This window comes from Perca flavescens, chromosome 16, assembly GCF_004354835.1.
Source record: "Perca flavescens isolate YP-PL-M2 chromosome 16, PFLA_1.0, whole genome shotgun sequence".
Classification (NCBI taxonomy): Eukaryota; Metazoa; Chordata; class Actinopteri; order Perciformes; family Percidae; genus Perca; species Perca flavescens.
In genome coordinates, this window is record NC_041346.1 from 3,681,340 (window position 1) to 3,701,482 (window position 20,143).

The following is a 20,143-nucleotide window of genomic DNA, read 5'->3' on the forward strand; positions in this document are numbered from 1 at the left end:
TCTCAGGTTTTCACTAAAACTGCTTTCTGGAACGGACCCCTGGAAGAAGCAGGCAAAATACAAAAACAGGAGCAGGCAGAATCCCCCCCAAAAAAAAATCAGGAATAGCAGAGAACAGGAATACTGAGGCAAACACAGGTAGACTAACACAAAATTTAAAAACAGAAACACAGCGAACAACAGCGTAGCCTCCAGAAACATGCGGCACAGTACAATGACCTGGGGCCTGTTTCACAAAAGCAGAATATATAAATCCAGAATAAGTGATAAAGCGAGGCTTGACCTAGTCTAATCTGTGCATTCTGGCTTGGTGCGTTTCACGAATGTCAAACCAGACTGAGGAGGAGCGACTAGGTTGAGCCAGGCTGAAGTAATTCAGATAGATGCGCGTCCACGGCTTTCCTCAAAAGACCGCGAGGTCGATCACAGATTTACTGATGCCAAAATGGAGAATACGCATTGTACATAGGCTACTTTATACAGAGTGAGCAGCAGCTTCTTGTGGAAGTAGGATGACGTGAAACACATTATTTGTATAAAAAGAAAAGAAACACGGCCGCTGTAATGAAACGGCGAGAGAAAGCGTAGCAGACGATCACGGACCAACTGAATTCGTAATTGTAGTCTAAATAACTGATCACGGCAGTGAATCGAAGCCGTCATAATCATTCCATTCAAGGATTAGGCTACTAATCATTTGCACAAATTAACAGTTGTACTCTTTGCCTTAAAAGTAAGATAAGATTACTCAGGAAATTTACCATGAAGATCAATTTTCTACAACGCTAAAATATGATGCGTAAATATGTCTTTCACTCTACTCCTCTCCCTCTCTCTCATGAGCTAAAATATAAATGTCCTAAGTCATATTAACTTCCACTGCTCGCTTTTAATGCAAAGTGTACAACTGTTCGTTTTTGCAAATGACAGTGACTCATTGAATGGTTTCAGTTAAGAGCAGTAGTTCATAAATGTATATTTTTAGATATATCATTCAGTCTGTCAGCCTATTATCTGCCACACTTTTTCTCACGTTTTTTTTTTTTTTAATAGAGGACGAGTTTCCTTCTCTACATATTATATGCCTTGCTCCCTCATATATATGAAAATAAAGACACTGAAGAAATTGGACTCTAAAATCTAGAAACTATAAAGATAAAGTGATAAATTCCATGCACACTGTAAACATGAATGGAACAGAGTATATTCATCAGTTATATCCCCCCAGCAAAATATAAGGTCAAAAACCATTGGGGTGTCCTTTCCCTGTTACATGAATGTACAGTAGCCTACATCACTATATAGTTACTGGTCCAGTGAACTAAGACATCATTTAGGATGATACAATTAGGATATGTTCTTAAAATTGTACAATCCTCCCAAATTATAGTCCCAGTTTACTGGACAACACAAATTGTGTGCTAAGAATGCCAAATACAATGCACATGGAAGCGGAACAAACATGATCCTTATTGTCAAAGAAAAATTAATCAACAAACAATTCAAGGTGCATTGTTCAACTATAGAAACACACATGTACACCATTGTATGTATTGTCCTTAGTAACACTTCATTTAAAACCCATTTGAATTTTTTTTAATTTCATACAGCAATATAACAGTAGCAATGAAAAAATAATGGTCACAACTTTAAATAATTAAATGAACAGCAATATGTACCTGTTGTATTTTAATCCAGGCTGATAACAATAGGGTAAAAACACTGCTGGGTGATCAGAAAAGGCTCCAGGATTAAATAAATCCTGGCTGTTAGCCTGGTCGGGAGCAGGATAGCTGCACAGAATAAATCTCCATGGTGATTTATGTGCCTCCGCTTTCGTGAAACCGAGTCAAGGCTAAATTCACCCAGGATAACTGAGAAATCCCCGGCTTAATCCCTTATCTTGGTTTTGTGAAACAGGCCCCTGACAACAGACAAAGGAAACACCGAGACTAAATACACAAGTAAACAAAGGTTAACAAGGGGCAGGTGACACAAGGGCTGGGAAACAGGTGAAAGACATCAGCCAATCACAAAGGTGGGAAAACCAAAAGACAGGAAGTAAAAACAAGACAAGACAGCAAACAGAAACATACACAACCATAACAGGTGCAAAATCACATTTTCAAAAATAGATTGCAAACATTAAGAGGGGATGTTTTAAACTTCTAACAAGCATTCTATTATTTTTGGTAAGATAAATTCCTGTTTTAAATATCTTCCATCATGTAACTTACAGATGCCTGCAGTCCACAAAGAGGAGGGGTCCCTTTCACTCTTTTCTGCCTCAACTGTGAGTGGACAGAAAAGTGGGCGGGCTGCTGTGTGAGTGTGATCAGAGGGCAAAGTTTTCCCTCGTGCATGAACAGACGCTTTGAGCACCAGCCGCAGAGAAAACGCGTTCCTGTTGGGAGACAGAGGCAGAACAATCCTAAGACCGTTTCCCTCAGACTCAGAGGACATGGCCGAGAAGAAGAAGAAAGCCGTTTTGTTTAACTTCTGGGGAGTTGCTGTCCCTTCCAGACCTCGTGCAGTTTTCCATAAACTGGAGGAGTTACACAACCTGCCAGGGTAAGGACCATCTTTGCACTGTAAAAAATGACCAGTCCAGAGCAAATTAAAGGTATTATTTCTATAACAAACATCATGAATGCCACATTAAAACACATGAAATAATTAAATGATCTGTCAAAGCAGGAACGTGACTGGAATATGTAGTCTTATAAATCTTTATTAAAATGAGATTTGTCAGTCAGTGAAATAATTCAGTATTTGACTTTAAACTGCTGTTACTCTTAAACACATCGTGCAAATGAGAGCAAGTTTAGATGACAGGTGTTGTAAAGAAAACAGCAGTTGTCTAAACTTGTTCCCAGAAAAGCAGGTTAAGCAAACTCTGCTTAAGTACAAATATGTTGTCCAGCAAGCTGAATCTAATCATCAGCCTTATCTGATTTATATTTATCCATTTCTATTCAACACTGTAGATAAATTTAGTAAAAATAACCCCCGCACACACCAGTTTTCAGCTTTACAACAGAGGCTTTTTTTCACTAACAAAGATCAAACTAATAACAAATGATATCACTGTGTCCCTCCCACCCTCTAATTCTTTGTCATATTGATCACAAAACAATCAGACACCTTTTTTTATTCCTTTAATCCCATTAATTTAAAGGTCCTATGACATGCTGCTTTTTGGATGCTTTTATATAGGCCTTAGTGGTCCCCTAATACTGTATCTGAAATCTCTTTTATATAGACCTTAGTGGTCCCCTAATACTGTATCTGAAGTCTATTTTATATAGACCTTAGTGGTCCCCTAATACTGTATCTGAAGTCTCTTTTATATAGACCTTAGTGGTCCCCTAATACTGTATCTGAAGTCTCTTTTATATAGACCTTAGTGGTCCCCTAATACTGTATCTGAAGTCTCTTTTATATAAACCTTAGTGGTCCCCTAATACTGTATCTGAAGTCTCTTTTATATAGACCTTAGTGGTCCCCTAATACTGTATCTGAAGTCTCTTTTATATAGACCTTAGTGGTCCCCTAATACTGTATCTGAAATCTCTTTTATATAGACCTTAGTGGTCCCCTAAGTCTTTAATTTCCTTTTAAAAATACAGAGAGAGCTTGCCCTGCAGAATTCCACAGTTTAGGGGCGTAAATACAGAATACACTTTCCCTTGTACTTTTATGGGACACGTAAGGAACATTTAAAGAAACTACCTTTTTAAAGCAACACTAGAGAACTTTTCCCACTTCTGTCCCCCTACAGGTTGTCTCATTGGAACTACAGCTTGCACTACCCGATCTGGCAATCTTGCATAATGTAACGTAATGGACAATTCTGCTTCCAACCTGTAGGGGGACCGAAGCGGGAAAAGTTCTCTAGTGTTGCTTTAATAAAAAGCTCTAACCTCAACACACAATCTCTAAACAAATACAGATCGATCTTAAATCTCTCCCTCATGTCCAAACAGAAGAGGTGGTTTCCAACCAACTCACTGCCCACCTATCCAGTAATGACCTCCCTGATGGCTTTGTCTGGTTTCAGACCCAAAGACTCTCCTGAAACGACACTAACTAGGGTGACTAATGACTTACTAGTTGCAATGAACTCTGACCGTACTTCCTGTCTTGCTGCTACTAGACTTTAGTGCTGCCTTTCACACTTTGGACCACAACATCCTCCTGCAACGCCTCAAGAACCTCTTTGGTCTCATGTCGGCACTTTCCCGGCTCCGTTCATACCGGAGAAATACAACGCAAAGAGTTACATACCATAATACTATTCGTCGTCCAGCTCTGATTATCTTCCATAACATGTCTTCTTCAGACTAGTGGAAAGAAACATTTATTTGACTACACTTTGTCCGTTTGTGTCTGCTGACATCTGTTATACATCTTATTACATCTGTAATATTTGACCCTATTCACCGAATGTCTTGCCTTTTAATGTCTTTAAACTTCTTGTTTGTCTCTCTGTGGGTTTCAGCGGTTTTCTGTCCAGTGTGGCGTCCCAGAAGGACAGTGCCATGAGCCGGGCGGAGAGGGGCGAGATGACGCTTTCTCAGGTGGGTGAAGACACGTGCTACTTACTTACCCAAAATAATCTACATTTGATTTTACTGATGTTGGCTGATTATGAAGCCTTTTAATGGGCCTCTTTACTGCCTGCGTCTGTGTGTAGATGATCCCAGCGTTTGAGGCAGAGTGTGTGAAGGAGGCCAAGGTGCAGGGTGTGACTCTGCTGACTGATTGGTCGGTCAGAGCCCTGCTGGAGGAGCTCAGAGAGGTGATGACAGATGTCCAACAAGCCGTGCTGAAGACGGCGGCCAGTCTGCATCACAGTGGTACGCACATTGATACATTTACAGACAGAAGAGATTCTCAGATATAATGCTGTAAATTGTTATGGATTTATGGATGCACACTATGGCAGTCAACACAATTGTGTCCTACTCTACAGACTCTAAAGTCAATGAGTTTTAAATGAACAGAACAAAATGTTAAAGAAAGAAAAGGATAGTTAAAGAGAAATAAAATGTAACTGTATATTAGGGGTGTGCAAAAATCGATTCATATTTGAATTGCGACTCAAGCTCTACCGATTCAAAATCGATTCATAGAATTCCAAAAATTGATTCATATTTAAAAAAGATTTTTTTTATTGTATGTCTACTGCAATCACATGGGAAAAGTAACTATATTTACATACTGTGAATTGTTTTTTGAATCGAAAATCGATTTTGGATCGAATCTTGAGCCTAAAAATCGATATTGAATGGTGACATTTTCTGAATCGTGCAAAACAGAGCGTCTTAAAGACAGAAATGTCGACAGAGATCTCCAGCGGTCCAGCACGTTTCTTAGGGTTAAAAGATGTAAACAGAAAGCCGATTGTCTGACACGGTGGAAAATCATGGATGTAGAAGTTGAAGATACAGAAAATACTTTGGAGAAAGAACAACAATGATGAAAACTAAGAGCAGGGATTTATTAGCTTGGAGCGACGACAAGGTGGATCTGTTACTGAAAGGTCTGTAAGCCATCTAACCGACATGACCGTTCCAGACTACAAAGCAACCGCGGAGTTTTCGAACCAAAACAGGGGCAGCAGTGTTTCCAAATGTCTCCGTTTTAGGAGCTCGGAAAACACTGCAGTAGTGTGAAGTGGAGGTGTAAACGTAGCAAAAGATATTAGCTTTTAAACCAAAATGTAGCTGTGTAGATGTAGCCGCGCCGCGCTCCACTTTATTCCTATAGGTGATGTCGAGCGACTTTAACGCGCTTCATCTTTATGCAAATGAATCCGTTGAACATGACGCGACTATCCAATCGAAGTAGACAAAAATCTTTCAAACGGACCTTTGTCGATTCAGCAACTGTATGGCCTATTTCTCACTTAAAATATTTTCAGAAACACGTTTCGGTGAACTATTTTTGTAAAATACTAGATTGGATTCCCAACTGGCCGCTATTACTGTCGTTTTGAAATTTGGAAGTAGCCAGACCCACGTGACGCGTTCGTCCAATCAGCTGCCGGTCAAGGGCGTGGAGCATCAAACCATGGATGTATTACTGTACGTCGCGACACCACGCTTGACCAGAGGAAGGCCGGCTCTTTGCTTCAATCCCATCAGGTTTACTGACAGCCGTGCTGGCCAATCAATGGCTAGATGACAGTGCTGCTGGAGACGATCACGCCCGCCTTCTCTCTCTGCTGGGCGGCCACTTTGACCTGGTCCTCCAGTCGTGTCGTTTGGGTCACAGGGTCCCCGAGCCCGCCATGTTCAGCTCTGCTCTGCAGCACCTGGGAGTGACATCCCAACAGGTAGACTCGAGACATTTCAATAACTAAAGAAAGAAGTAGTTAATCAGTTTATTAGTACCATTTTGATAATCGATTTATTGGTCTTTTTTTTTTTTAAACTTCGGTGATGTCAGCTTGTTAGATGTGAATATGTTTTAGTTTCTTCTGTCCTCTGGGACAGTAAACTGAATATCTTTGAGTTGTAGACAAAACAAGACATTTGAAGACATCATCTTGGTTTATCGGTGTTTTTTTGCCCCCAACGGTGCCTTCCAGGCAGCGCTGCCTGGAAGGCACCGTTGGGGGGCACTGGTTAAGGTTAAGGTTAGGTGCCTTGAAGGCAGCGGTCACAGCGCTGCCTGGAAGGAGCAGTTGGGGGCAAAAAACACCATCAAGCGTCATCTTGGGCTTTTGGGTTTCACCGTTTTCTGACATCTTTGAGACCAAACAGCTAAACCACTCATCCAGAAAATAATCCACAGGTTAAACAATTAAAATAATTGTTAGTTGCAACTTGCAATGCTAAGCTTAAGGTCGTGACACACCAACCCGATAAAAGTGTGTTCCGTGCCGTCGTCGGTCCGAGGGGCCGTCGGCCTTCATTTTGGCCGACCTGACTTGTTGCCTCGGAGGGCGGGCAGTCGCGCTCCATGACCAATCTGATTGGTGGAGCGCTAACCCGGGAATGAAGAGCGGGATGAGTGTGACTAAGCCTCTCAAAATCTGACGAAAATCTTTTAATGACCTTTATCGATCTGAAGTGAAGACAGATTCAGCAACTGTATGGCCTATTTCTCGCTTAAAGGGGTGATAGAATGATTATATAGAGTATTTCACACTGTTCCTTAAGGTCTCCTAATAGGGTATGTAACATTGGTTGGGCTGAAAATGGCTGAGTGCTATTTTATGGGTCCTAATAAAGCCCTGTGAATTGGCCTTAGAATGAACAAATCTGCCTTATATGGTATGCTCATGAATATTTAGATAAGCTGCACGCTGATTGGTTGCACACACACACACACACACACACACACACACACACACACACACACACACACAGACAGCGCTGCGTGCGCACACACACACACACACACACACACACACACAAAATCTTTCTCTTTCTCTTTCTTTTTCACACTGTAACGTTCCAAACTACAGACATGTCCAGACACGCCCGGCCGCCACTGGCTTCAAACTTAATTTCGCCTGGAGACAAGAACTCGTCAACTAATGTTAATGTACAAAGCACTAGATACAGAGTTTTGTTTGTTTATTCATCCTCCAGTGTGTCACACACACACACACACACACACACACACACACACACACACACACACACATCTATGCTTTCAACACACCCCGAGGATCCATGTTGTAAAAGAACCGCCCATTGCGAGTCCACTTCGCCGCTGCATTAAATCCACATGTCCCGCTCCATTGGCCGATGTCTACTCCTAAACACTTTTTTTCTGGCTCAGTATCCCGTATCTCCTGAGAGAGCTCCCGCCAGCGGGAAGCGGGATCTGAAGGTGTACAGTCCGGGAAGCAAGCCAGCGATCCGGGCAGGAACTGGCCTCTCCCACGTCATACTGTGGAGCTTCTGAAGTCCGAAACAGTCATACTAAATTTGCAATTAGCCATCAATTTTCGTAAAACGGCCCATATTTGACCTCTACATAGTTGATTTCTCCCATTAAAAAAAGTCTCTGAAGTCAATTTAGTAATGAAATATCACACAAACTATTTATAAAAAAACAGTGGGCTATGTAAATTTTGGGGCGTGACAAAGGTAGGAGTTGAGTAGTTGACGTCAACTTTTAGCTTGGTTCAGATTCGCCCGTCTTCAGCGGCAGTTTCAAATTGTGAGATTTGCAGAGGAAAGAAATGTCTTCTATGTATGTCCTATTTACCCTCCAAACTGTCATTATTCAACTATGAGAAGGTAAAATTGGTTTTGCATTCTGTCACCCCTTTAAAATGTTTTCAGAAACACGTTTCATTATACCGGTTGAAAAATCCGGGTGCAGCCAGACACACGTTACAGGTTCGTCCAATCAGCTGCCGGGTTTCATTTTTTGCGCGACAATACAGATTAGCGCCGCCTGCTGTTATGGAGACGTATTACACACTCAAGTCGGCGTCGCTTCGGTGTGTTCCGAGGTACTTTTTGGACCTGGGGAAGCCGACCGATCAGTCTGACTGCCTTTTCTGCCGAGGGTCGGCCGTCTGGTTGGTGCGTCAGGGGCTTTAGACTAACCTTCTGTCTGTCAGCTTGTTATTGGCCGCATTATTGTGCCCTTGACACTGAAACAGGAAGCTGTTCCTGTTTAAATCTGCACACATTTCGATGCTAAGGTTGCAGTTTGTGTTACTAATGACTGCTGATTTCTTCTCGTCTTATTCAGCTGTTGCTCAAAGGGATCTTTATCTCTTTGGGCCCTTTCAGTTGTCCGTCTGGTTGAACCGTTGTACAGCGTTTTGATCTCCATGTACAAAAGCAAAACGACATCTATTCGTAAAGAGGACTTTCTACAAACTAAAAGCCTTCCTCTCAGACACGTGACTGGAATGAAGCTTTGTGGCAGCAGATGACTCACCTTTAAACGGTTCTGTATATACTGTAACTGTATATCATGGAACCGTTTTCTTGTTTCAGGCGCTGTGGTTGGATGCAGATGAGGAAGGCGTGAAGGCAGCAGAGGGAGTGGGGATGGAGGCCATCTTGGTGGAAAATCTGTACGACGCTCTGAACCAACTGGCTGACTTTACTGGAGTTCAGGTGTGGACCAAAACCGTTTATCCTATACTTTAAGGCTGGCTACACACTGCCTGCATGGCGTCAGCATTGTATGAGTGTGGCGTTTCTGTTGTGTGTCGGCTGCGTGGATTTTTCTGTCTTCACACCAGAAACGTGATTTATTTATAATTTAATATTATTATTATTATTATTATTATTATTAAATTACTGTTCATAAACGAGTAATGTACGGTCTTTTAACAATTTCAAGTGAATAATATACCAATTTACGTCCCCCCACTGGTTGTGAATGGTTGGTGCCCCTGGGCACCAACCATTCACAACCAAGTGCCCTTATGGATAATCCGGGCCTGGTCAAGGGGGTAAAGCGAGCATCTTGCAAGCGTAGCTCCTATGGCGCCATTTTGATGCTACCTAGCACTCACCTGCCGTTAGCATCCCATTGACTGCCTTTCATTTTGACGTCACTTGGACAGCGAATAACTTTACATCTGAAGCGTTTAAAGACTTTATTTGTCCATTGTTTATTTATAAAGAAACATGACAATGTATAAAAGGCTCCAGACTCTTTTATAAAAATAGGCTAACGATTGCATCATAACCACGCGACTTACTGTCGCATAGTAGAGGAATTACCGTATAGTACAGGAGAAGCTCACAGGCAGTTTGGACTTACATGAGCTGTTTAGTTTAATTACTAATGTTAACTAGCATGTTAGTTAGCAATAATTAGCCTGTGCCCATGTTATCTCCTTACATATACAGTACAGGCCAAAAGTTTGGACACACCTTCTCATTCAATGTGTTTCTTTATTTTCATGACTATTTACATTGTAGATTCTCACTGAAGGCATCAAAACTATGAATGAACACATATGGAATTATGTACTTAACAAAAAAGTGTGAAATAACTGAAAACATGTCTTATATTTTGGATTCCTCAAAGTAGCCACCCTTTGCTTGTTTTGATAACTCTGCAAACCCTTGGTGTTCTCTCAATGAGCTTCATGAGGTAGTCACCTGAAATGGTTTTCACTTCACAGGTGTGCCTTGTCAGGTTTAATTAGTGGAATTATTTCCCTTATTAATAAAAAAGCAAAGGGTGGCTACTTTGAAGAATCTAAAATATAAGACATTTTTTCAGTTATTTCACACTTTTTTGTTAAGTACATAATTCCATATGTGTTCATTCATAGTTTTGATGCCTTCAGTGAGAATCTACAATGTAAATAGTCATGAAAATAAAAAGGAAACGCATTGAATGAGAAGGTGTGTCCAAACTTTTGGCCTGTATTGTACCTACACTCTCCGTCTCTGTAAGATTGGGAATGATTGAGATTTCTCTCGGCACAGCTACCAGAAGACTTCACACTTTTAGACAGACAGGTTGCTCACGTCACATCTCAGTTGGAGGCTGCTCAGTAACGCTCAGCGCTCACCGGAAAAGTGCTTCTAATATATGTGTGTGTGTGTGTGTGTGTGTTTGTGTTGTGTTGTGTTGTGTTTCAGGCTGTTGGAGCAGAGAGTCCTCCGCCGCCCTGCAGCCCCGCTGAAGTGTCCCATGGATACGTCACCATTAAGGTAGTCTCGCACTGCCAGATCTACCTCCCCAGTGCTGTGGAGTAAGGTCTGGCTACACCACAGATGCATTCTGGGATATAGGAGGAAAAAAACGCTCTGGGTTGTTTGCATTTCTTTAAACCGATCACAATCGTAATAAGCTCCGGACGCAGCAACAGTGGCTCTGCATAATGGTCTGAGGAAGGAACTTGTTTTGGTAGAACATTTGCACCCCGCAAAAGAAAACGCCACATACAATATTAAATCAAGTTAACTGTTCACAGAATACAGTAACGTGAGCTATTTAAATCAGCTGGATACATGGTTGTACCTCATTGGCTCTTACCAGTGTATCGTAAAATAAATCTTTACAGTCATTCCCCAAAAGAACCAAGCAGGCCTGCCTTGTTGCAAGATCCAAATTTCCTTCAAAACGTGGTATTTTTCAGCATGTAGCTAGTTTGCTAGCTCGAAGTTTGTAGTTATCTCCTGAAGAGAAGGGGGTTGATAACAGCAACACACAGAGAGCGGAAAGGGAGGGACAGCATTGAGATTGAATTGAAATGTTTTCTTGTGACATTAATTGTGTGTGTGTGTGTGTGTGTGTGTCTGTGTGTCTCTCTCAGCCTGGTGTGAGGACTCATTTTGTTGAGATGGGCTCAGGTCCCCCAGTGCTGCTGTGTCACGGCTTCCCTGAGAGCTGGTACTCCTGGAGATACCAGGTAACATTATTACACCGCTGCTAAAAACAAGCAGATACGAGGTTCGTGCTCACCGTTTTTCAACCTGTCTGTCTGTCTGCTAGATCCCGGCCATTGCAGCGGCTGGCTTCAGGGTGTTGGCTCTGGACATGAAGGGGTACGGAGAGTCCACAGCGCCACCAGGTGAACTAACAATCAAAGAGCGCCATCATAACTTATTACAAATAATCAAGGGATAAACACATGTATAATATGAATACATACCGTAGGAACACATCATTCATAATATTATTTCTCTGATTTCTTGGGTTTTAATTTGTGTTTCAACTGTTTTTATATTGAAATGTGTGTTTTATGCGTGTACACTAGGGATGTGACGACACGCTCAACTCACGATACGATTCATGATTCATGACTCAGGATTTCTTTAACAGAATGAACTGCAGACAAATGAGTGAAAAATATGTATTTACATAAACTGTGCAAAACAACAGATCCACAACAACAACAAATCCCACATCTAAATAAATAAATAAAAAATCTCTTCAAATAAATAAATTAAATCTCCATTGTGTAATTTTTTGAGTTGATTCTTAGCAAAAACTCCTTTTTGTTCTTTCACAAATATGTACTAATTCATGTGTAATTACTTCCACCAACTAATCAAAGTATTCTCGTAAGCGTAGAATCTGATATTTAGAATCATTCAGAATACATACGAGCGAGTCGCTCGAATGACGGCCGCCATGTTGCGCCTCCATCTTTAAAATACATTAACCAAAGAGGGACATACCTCCGCCTTTCGCCCTCTTACACCTATTAGCACCGTGACGAATGCAAGGGGAAGATTACTCTAAAACTGGAGTGGCTAGAACAGCTGCGTGTAAACGATGGAGAGAGCTAATTTTGGGTTTCGGCCACCGTAGGAGGAAGGGCTAGAAAGTAATATTCAGTTGGTTGTCATATACAATTGTACAGTTATATGGGAGAAATTCTTACACAATGTTACTTTTAAAAAGGCGTAGTGAGGGCACCCAGATAGCTCAGTTGGTAGAGCGGGCGGGCGCCCATATATAGAGGCTTACTCCTCTGTATATGGGTTTGACTCCGACTTGCGGCCCTTTGCTGCATGTCATTCCCCCCCTCTCTCCCCTTTCATGTCTTCTGCTGTCCTATCAAAATAAAGGCTGAAAATGCCAAAAAATAATCTTAAAAAAAAAAAAAAAAAAAAAAAAAAAAGACGTGACATCTGAAGTCAAAGAAGTGGAATCTAAAGTAGATAATGCCTAGGCTGCTGAAACATCACGAATCATTTTATTTTTTTATCTCAGGCGTTACCTTTACACATTGATATCCATTTTTAACCGATGCATCGTTACATCCCTAATGTATACATGCATTATGTGTCTTTGTTTGCTTTTTAATTTCAAAAGAATGTTTCCATATAAGCCAAATATAATAGAATAAAAGTAGTTTTTTCACAGTGTAGTACCAAGTATTTTTACTACAGTAAAGGATTTGAATACTGAATGCGCTGCATCTTAACATTTATTTTTTTATTCTTACATATGACATATGGTTGGTATTGTTTCCTGTTGTTTCTCCACTTACAGACGTAGAGGAATATTCTCAGGAGCAGCTTTGCAAGGTACAAACTCCCCGACACACACTTCATTACATCTAATCACACAAATGTTTAGAAGAAACCTTCTCTACATTTAACAGGAAATGTGAAACATTTTAAATGATTGTTTTAAAGGTCCAGTGTGTGGGAATTTCTCCCATCTAGCGTTGAGATCATATATCGCAATCAACTCTCTCCCGCCACGCAGCACAAAGTAGGTATTCCAGCTACGGTAGCCTTAACGCTTCAAAAAGCCGGTGTCTTGCTCTTTTCAATCTCCTTTTGTCTTTTTCTGGGCAAAGAAGAAGAAGACTCTTGTTCCTGAAATTTGGATTTTGAATACGTGTGGTCCTCTGCGTTTCCTTCTTCAAACTTGCCGGGGCCGGGAAGCGACGATACCCATTAGCAGCATTAGCAGCATTAGCAGCAGCTGTGAGTTTATCATGTGACCGCTAAAACATGAAAGGCGGAGCATCATGTCCTGTATGTCCCTTACCGGCTAACGTATTTCAAGATGGAGCATGAATATGGAGCGTCTACCCCAGTTCATGCGAATGCAAATGTAAAATTTCAAGCCAATAGAAATACTGGGAATTGATGGTGGTGGTAAATATTCATGAAAAAGGACAAGTTTGTGAACAGGGCAACACAGATTTTGGTAACATGTTACACACTGGACCATCTTCCACAGAAAGGCATACCATAGTTTTTTTGGTTAATACATTTAATTGTAATGTCACTAAATAGGCTGACTTGTTCCTGACAATACAGCTGACTTTTCACAGTCACAGACACGTACTATTTAATTATGTTTACATAGATTTATATTAAATACCATTAAACATGCTGTCTTTCCCCAGGATTTAATCACATTTATGGACAAAATGGTAAGTAAATAACACATTGAACACACTAATTAAATTAAATGATGAAAAGAGTTTGAATTAAAGTGTGATTAATGCAGAAACAGTAGCATTTATAAACACTAACGCAGGTCAGGCTACACTTACACTACTACGTTTTCACTTTTAGGCAGCGTTTTGAGACAAAAACCATCTCCATCCACACAAGCGTTTTAGCTCCAGTAGCAGAACTGATCTCCGTCCATATCAAAGCACTTATATTATGCTCATTTTCGGGTTCATAATTGTATTTAGAGGTTGTTGTTTCAAAAAACACCTTAAATTTGTTGCACTGCACATTGCTGCAGCTCCTCTTTTTACCCTGTGTGTTGAGCTCTCGGTTTTAGCTACAGAGTGAGACATCTCACTTCTGTTCCATCTTTGTTGGGAGTCGCACATGCTCAGTAGCTAGGTAAGGACTACTAGCTAGAAGCTAGCGCTGCTAGCGGTTAGCCACCTCGTTTTCAATGGCAAAACACTGCTACAACATAAATAAATTATATAGAAGAACTACTTCCATGTCCCTGTTCTGCGGGTATTCCACGCAAAGTTGGAAGTGCGTCCTCGTTTAGAAGAAGTCTCCCGGCTAATCCTGCCTTGTACTGACTGTTGGAGAAACAGCTAGCTGATGTGGTATTAGCTAAAGTGGTTAGCACACACCAAATGTTTCAGCCGATGACGTAGACAGCCCTCACCCGGAGACTGAAGGCAGGACACATTCAGAAACCGTATCTCACTCAGAACACCATGGATGGTTTTGGTTTTGTATGTTTGTATGCGTGTGGAGCAAGCAAAATAACACCCCAAATCCCAGAAAAAGTGTTTGTTTTTTTCATAATATTGGCACTTTAACACGTCTAAGAACACATATCACACACATGACCATACGCATAAGACTGTCTTCTAAAGGTCTCAGTTTGTGCCCGTTCAGGCTACAACACAACCCCGTTGGTGAGTTTTCAAACTAAAACAGGGACCGCAGTCTTTCCAAATGTCTCCTTTTTAGAGGCTCGGAAACACTGCGGCAGCGTGGACGGACGCGAGGCCTAAACATAGTAAAAGATGTTCATTTTTAAACCAAAACGTAGTAGTGTAGAAGCAGCTTAAGTTTCTATGTATTTGAATGCAGTACAAAAATAAAACTTGCCGCAGACAGGTGGTCATCTCACTTATATTTGTTGTCCATGTTGCCTCTTCTCCGTCTCTTTTCCAGTCGCTGCCACAGGTCACCCTGGTGGGCCATGACTGGGGCTGCGTCCTGGTGTGGACCATGGCCCAGTATTACCCTGAGAGAGTGAGGTGAACACACACACACACAGGTTCAGTTACACTCCCCAGATACTTCCTGCTGTAGTAAACAGTGTGTGTGTTGTGTGTGAAGGGCTGTAGTGTCTCTGAACACTCCTCTGTTCCCCGTGGATCCTGCTGTAACTCCTGCAGAGAAACTCCAGGCTGTTCCCATATTTGACTACCAGCTCTACTTCCAAAAACCTGTAAAACCATGTCTGTCTATTCTGGATCAACGGAAGTCCATTTCCAAAATAATTACCTGACATGCCCAATGTTTAAAAAAAAAAAGATTTTTAAGTCATTTTACCCAGGGTCCTTCATTTTTAAATAAGATATTTTTTAACACTGACATTTTACACATTGCACTCTGAATACTTTTACTTTGAGTACTTTAACTACATTGAGCTGTTAATACTTATGTACTTTTACTTAAGGTTTGAAATGCAGGACTTTTACTTGGATTACTTTCAGTGTAGTATTAGTACTGTCACTGCAGTAGAAGTACCGGCACGTTTAAAGTTCACATTATATCTAGTTTATTAATCCTATACACACACATAAATGCTGTAAATGCATAAAGTATTTCTAGTTTTTCTCTGTGCAGTACCATAATATTTGTGTGTGTGTGTGTGTGTGTGTGTGTGTGTGTGTGTTTGTGTGTGTGTGTTGCAGGGCGTAGCAGAGGCCGAGCTGGAGAAAGACTTGGAGAGAACGTTCAAGATTTTCTTTTTCAGCGGTGCTGATGTGGTGAGGACGGACACACACGCACACACGCAAGTTTGTGGCACTATCTTTGTGGGGACCCGTCATTGACATAATGCATTCCCTAGCCCCTTACCCTAACCTTAACCATCACAACTAAATGCCTAACCTTAACCCTTATACCCTAATTCTATCGCTAATCCTACAACCAAGTCTTAACCCTCAAACAGCCCTTTAACCTTGTGGGGTCCAGCATTTTGGCCCCACAAAGCTGTCGGGACCCCACAAGTATACTGGACCCCACAAATATAGTTAAACAAGCCCCCACACACACACATTAATGTATAGTATCAAGTTTACAGGGCCAAAACTTAACAAAAGCATGTTTCTGTCTCAGGGGAAGCGTCCTCATATCAGCACTGCAGGCGTCTGTGCTCGAGGTGAGACTCCATTTTCCTCCTAAACATCACAAAGTCTGAACAGACACTTTAAAGAGCTCGTTCAGAACGTCCCGTCTGTTACAGGTGGTCTGTTTGTGGGTCTGCCGGAGCAGATTCCCCGGAGCTGCATGCTGACGGAGGCCGACCTGCAGTACTACGTCAGCCAGTACAGAGAGCGAGGCTTCAGGTTGCACACATTCAGCAGTATTCAAAACTCAACTGTCTTGATTAATAATAAGAAAAAAACTGTTTTGACCGATAAAGTCGCAAATTTGTCCCAAAAAGGACTTCACTTGACTGTTTCCATATCAGGATGGAGAATGCTGCTGATTGTGAGTCACCATTTTGATATTAAATCGATATGACTCTTCACGTTTCAGGAGACCGTTGAACTGGTATCGAAACGGAGAGGCCAGCTGGAGGTGGATGTGTTCTCGTCCTACTGGAAAGGTTTGTTACACAGCAACGTTTGATTAAAACTGGGTGGTAACCCTTTTACAGTCAATTCAATTTTATTTATAGTGTCAAATCATAACAGGAATTTTCTCAGGACACTTTACAGATAGAGTAGGTCTAGACCACACTCTATAATTTACAAGGACCCAACAATTCCAGTGATTCCCACAAGAGCATGCATGAATGCGTAAGTGTGACAGTGGCGACGACAAACTCCCTTTTAGGAAGAAACCTGGGACAGACCCAGGCTCTTGGTAGGCGGTGTCTGACGGTGCCGGTTGGGGGTGTGATGAACACACACCCCCAGTTATATAAAGATGAACAAAAAATGACATACAAGCCCCTAATTTGCTTTGTTGTCCTTTTCCTGTTCTTTAAAACATTTGAATGTGCATAAGACTTAGGCTGTGTCTCAAAGCGCCTACTTGCACACTTCAAACACATAATTTTAAGTATATCGTGGAGATAACGCAAAAAGTCAAAGAACTGAAAGTACCCAGATGACCCCCTAAAAACCGTCAAAAAGTTCAGTGTGGAACGATGGACCCTACTTGGACCCTAAATGGGCGCCATCTTGACTACAAAGCGAAAGGGAGCCCTTGACCGGCAGCTGATTGGACGAACGCGTCACGTGGGTCTGGCTGCTCGAGAATTTCAAACCGACCGGGATACAATATCGTATTTTACGAAAATACTTAGGAGTGAAAATGAGTCCTCAACATTTGTTGTGTTCTGTTTTCAGAATGATGGAGACCGTTGGAGAACATTAGAAACAAAAACAGTATGTCGGCTCTAAAATTGTGGCTTTTGCAATTTGTAAACAAGTTTTTTTTTTTTTTTTTAAACTGTGATTTAAGTATAAAAAATATAATGAAAAAAAAAAAACAGGCTCTGACTGTAAATTCCTACAGGTATACCTGTGGGGTCTTAAAAGTATTTAAAAAGTCTTAAATGTATTACTCTAAAAAGGCTTTAAAATGATTAAATTTTGTTAAGGTAACGTGACTTGGTAAATATTTCTTTCTTCTCGCGTTTAAAATCCACACTGATTTTCAATTACGTGGTGAAGTTGGCATTAAATTTCATCCTAGGTGGCGTTAAAAAAGGTCTTAATTTGAACTTGGAGAATTCTGGAGGTACCCTGTCCTAAAACAGCTGTAGTCACTGTAGTTTGTATCACACAACCAGGAGGATGTAGTGACTTGTTTGGGGGAGATTTTACACGATTCTACATTGGGTGCTCTAAGTCAATTGAATTTTAAATGGTGTTAATGGTTTAACTGTGTGTGTGTGTGTGTGTGTGTGTGTGTGTGTGTGTGTGTGTGTGTGTGTGTGTGTGTGTGTGTGTGTGTGTGTGTGTGTGTGTGTGTGTGTGTGTGTGTGTGTGTGTGTGTGTGTGTGTGCGCGCGCGCTAGCTGCTGATGCCTGCTCTGATGGTGACGGCAGGTAAAGACCAGGTTCTGCTGCCGGCCTTCTCCAAGGGGATGGAGGACTTGGTGAGACAACAAAACAGCAGCACAACAATCTCCGTGCACGTGGAGTGCATAAGTCATAGCTACAGTAGCAGAAATATTATAACAATACAACACAACCCCAGAGTTTTCAAACCAAACTGGGGAGGCAGCGTTTCCAAATGTCTTCGTTTTGGAGGCTCGGAAACTCTGCAGTAGTGAGGACGCGAGGCGTACACGTAGCGATACATATTCATTTTAAAAACCAAAACGTAGTAGTGTAGATGTAGCATCAGTCATTTCTTCCTGAAGACAGACAGCGTGAGAATACCTGATTGCCCATGTCTCCGTTTATGACCTGCAGATCCCGAACCTGAGCAGAGGACACATTGAGGAGTGTGGACACTGGACTCAGATGGACAAGCCAGCGGAGACAAACAGCATCCTGATATCATGGCTCAGAGAAACCCTGAAGAAGGCTGGAGGTGGTACTCTGGCACCCAAACTGTGAAAGAGGGAAGATAAAGTCAGAAAATCACTTCTATTAGTCGACAGAGAGAACTTATGCTCAAGGTTCCTGTTTCTGAAATTCGCTTTTCTCTGTTTTTTAAATATTCTAAAAATAATATTTAGCTGTTTTCAGATAAATAACGCACTCGATTTCAACTTTAGCTTTGGGAAATTATAAGGTATAATTTTCACTATTTTCTAACATTGTTTAGACTAAACAATCAGTAAATCAGTTATCTAATGGCAGGGTAATTGATAATGAAAATAAGAGTTTTCAGTTAAAGAAGAATGAAGATGAAACTTTAAAGATACATGTAACAGTTTCTCTTTCAAATGTCAAAAAAGTACTTATGTGATATATATTTAGTTGAGTTGTGTACTTACATTATCCCAAATGATTTCAACAATCTTCAAACCCAGAGAAATCTGTCCTTTTATTCAAGGTGAACGCTCCGTTACATTTTGGTCGCCTGCTGATGACATCAACAGTTTTGGGCTGGCATCTTTCACTATTTCACCATTCAAGGGTGCACAAGTTGATAAATGTTCCGCTACTTCCAATCAAGGGGGTAAGCTCCTCCAACGCGTAGCTCCTATGGCGCCATTTTGATACTAACAAGCACTCACCTCCCGTTAGCATTCCATTGACTCCCATTCATTTGGACGTCACTTTGACCGTGAATAACTTTACATCTGAAGCGTTTAAAGACTCTATTAGTCCATTGTTTATTTCTAAAGAAACACGATAATGTATAAAAGGCTCCATTACCTTGTATCTCACGTTATGGCTCCGTAGCAGACGTTTTTTAAAAATAGGCTAACGATTGTGTCATAACCACGCGACTTTCTATCGCATAGTAGAGGAATTACCGTATAGTACAGGAGAAGCTCACAGGCAGTTCCAACTTACATTAGCTGTTTAAGTTTAATTACTAATGTTAACTATCATTTTAGTTAGCAATAATTAGCCTGTGCCTATGTTATCTCCTTACATATACCTACGCTCTCCGTCTCTGTAAGATTGGGAATGATTGAGATTTCTCTCGGCACAGCTACCAGAAGACTTACAACTTTCAGACACGTTGCTCATGTCTCATCTATGTCTTCAAGCTCAGCGCTCACCGGAAAAGTGCTTCTAATAGACTTCACTGGTCTATGCTTCCAATGGCTTTGGTTACAAACATTTATTTAATTCAGGGCTCCCAACTTTTAAAAAAACCCTGGAGTGAGATTTGGTGGGGCCAACCAAAATTTTTCCGCGTACAAAGCAATTATTTTTTTGCTCATTCAGTATCATTACCTTAAAGCAAAACAATACACATACATACATACATACACACACACACACATATATATATATATATATATATATATATATATATATATATATATATATATATATATATATATATATATATATATCAGTGATT

The 20,143-nt window shown here is 41.0% G+C and overlaps 1 protein-coding gene across 1 annotated transcript; it reads left to right on the forward strand.

Annotated features, from left to right (window-relative positions):
- Window positions 1-2,078: 2,078 nt before the first annotated feature.
- On the forward strand, window positions 2,079-19,345 carry ephx2 (epoxide hydrolase 2, cytoplasmic). The gene is made up of 19 exons (XM_028602198.1): window positions 2,079-2,109; window positions 2,240-2,571; window positions 4,502-4,580; window positions 4,697-4,859; window positions 6,150-6,340; window positions 8,976-9,098; window positions 10,587-10,658; window positions 11,264-11,359; window positions 11,443-11,521; window positions 12,952-12,986; window positions 13,823-13,849; window positions 15,078-15,163; window positions 15,246-15,357; window positions 15,827-15,901; window positions 16,254-16,296; window positions 16,381-16,483; window positions 16,677-16,746; window positions 18,168-18,248; window positions 18,568-19,345. Exons 2-19 carry the CDS (start codon window positions 2,462-2,464, stop codon window positions 18,712-18,714), a joined length of 1,692 nt encoding a protein of 563 aa, XP_028457999.1. The 5' UTR covers window positions 2,079-2,109; window positions 2,240-2,461; the 3' UTR covers window positions 18,715-19,345.
- The last annotated feature ends 798 nt before the right edge of the window (window positions 19,346-20,143 follow it).

What these genes read in the sequence shown, in the direction of transcription:
- ephx2 (XM_028602198.1), top strand. Translation starts at nt 2,462, where the DNA reads ATGGCCGAGAAGAAGAAGAAAGCCGTTTTGTTTAACTTCTGGGGAGTT. An exon ending in CTCAGGAGCAGCTTTGCAAG is followed by an intron (nt 12,987 to 13,822) that starts GTACAAACTCCC and finishes GTCTTTCCCCAG; the next exon opens with GATTTAATCACATTTATGGA. An exon ending in TCACATTTATGGACAAAATG is followed by an intron (nt 13,850 to 15,077) that starts GTAAGTAAATAA and finishes TCTCTTTTCCAG; the next exon opens with TCGCTGCCACAGGTCACCCT.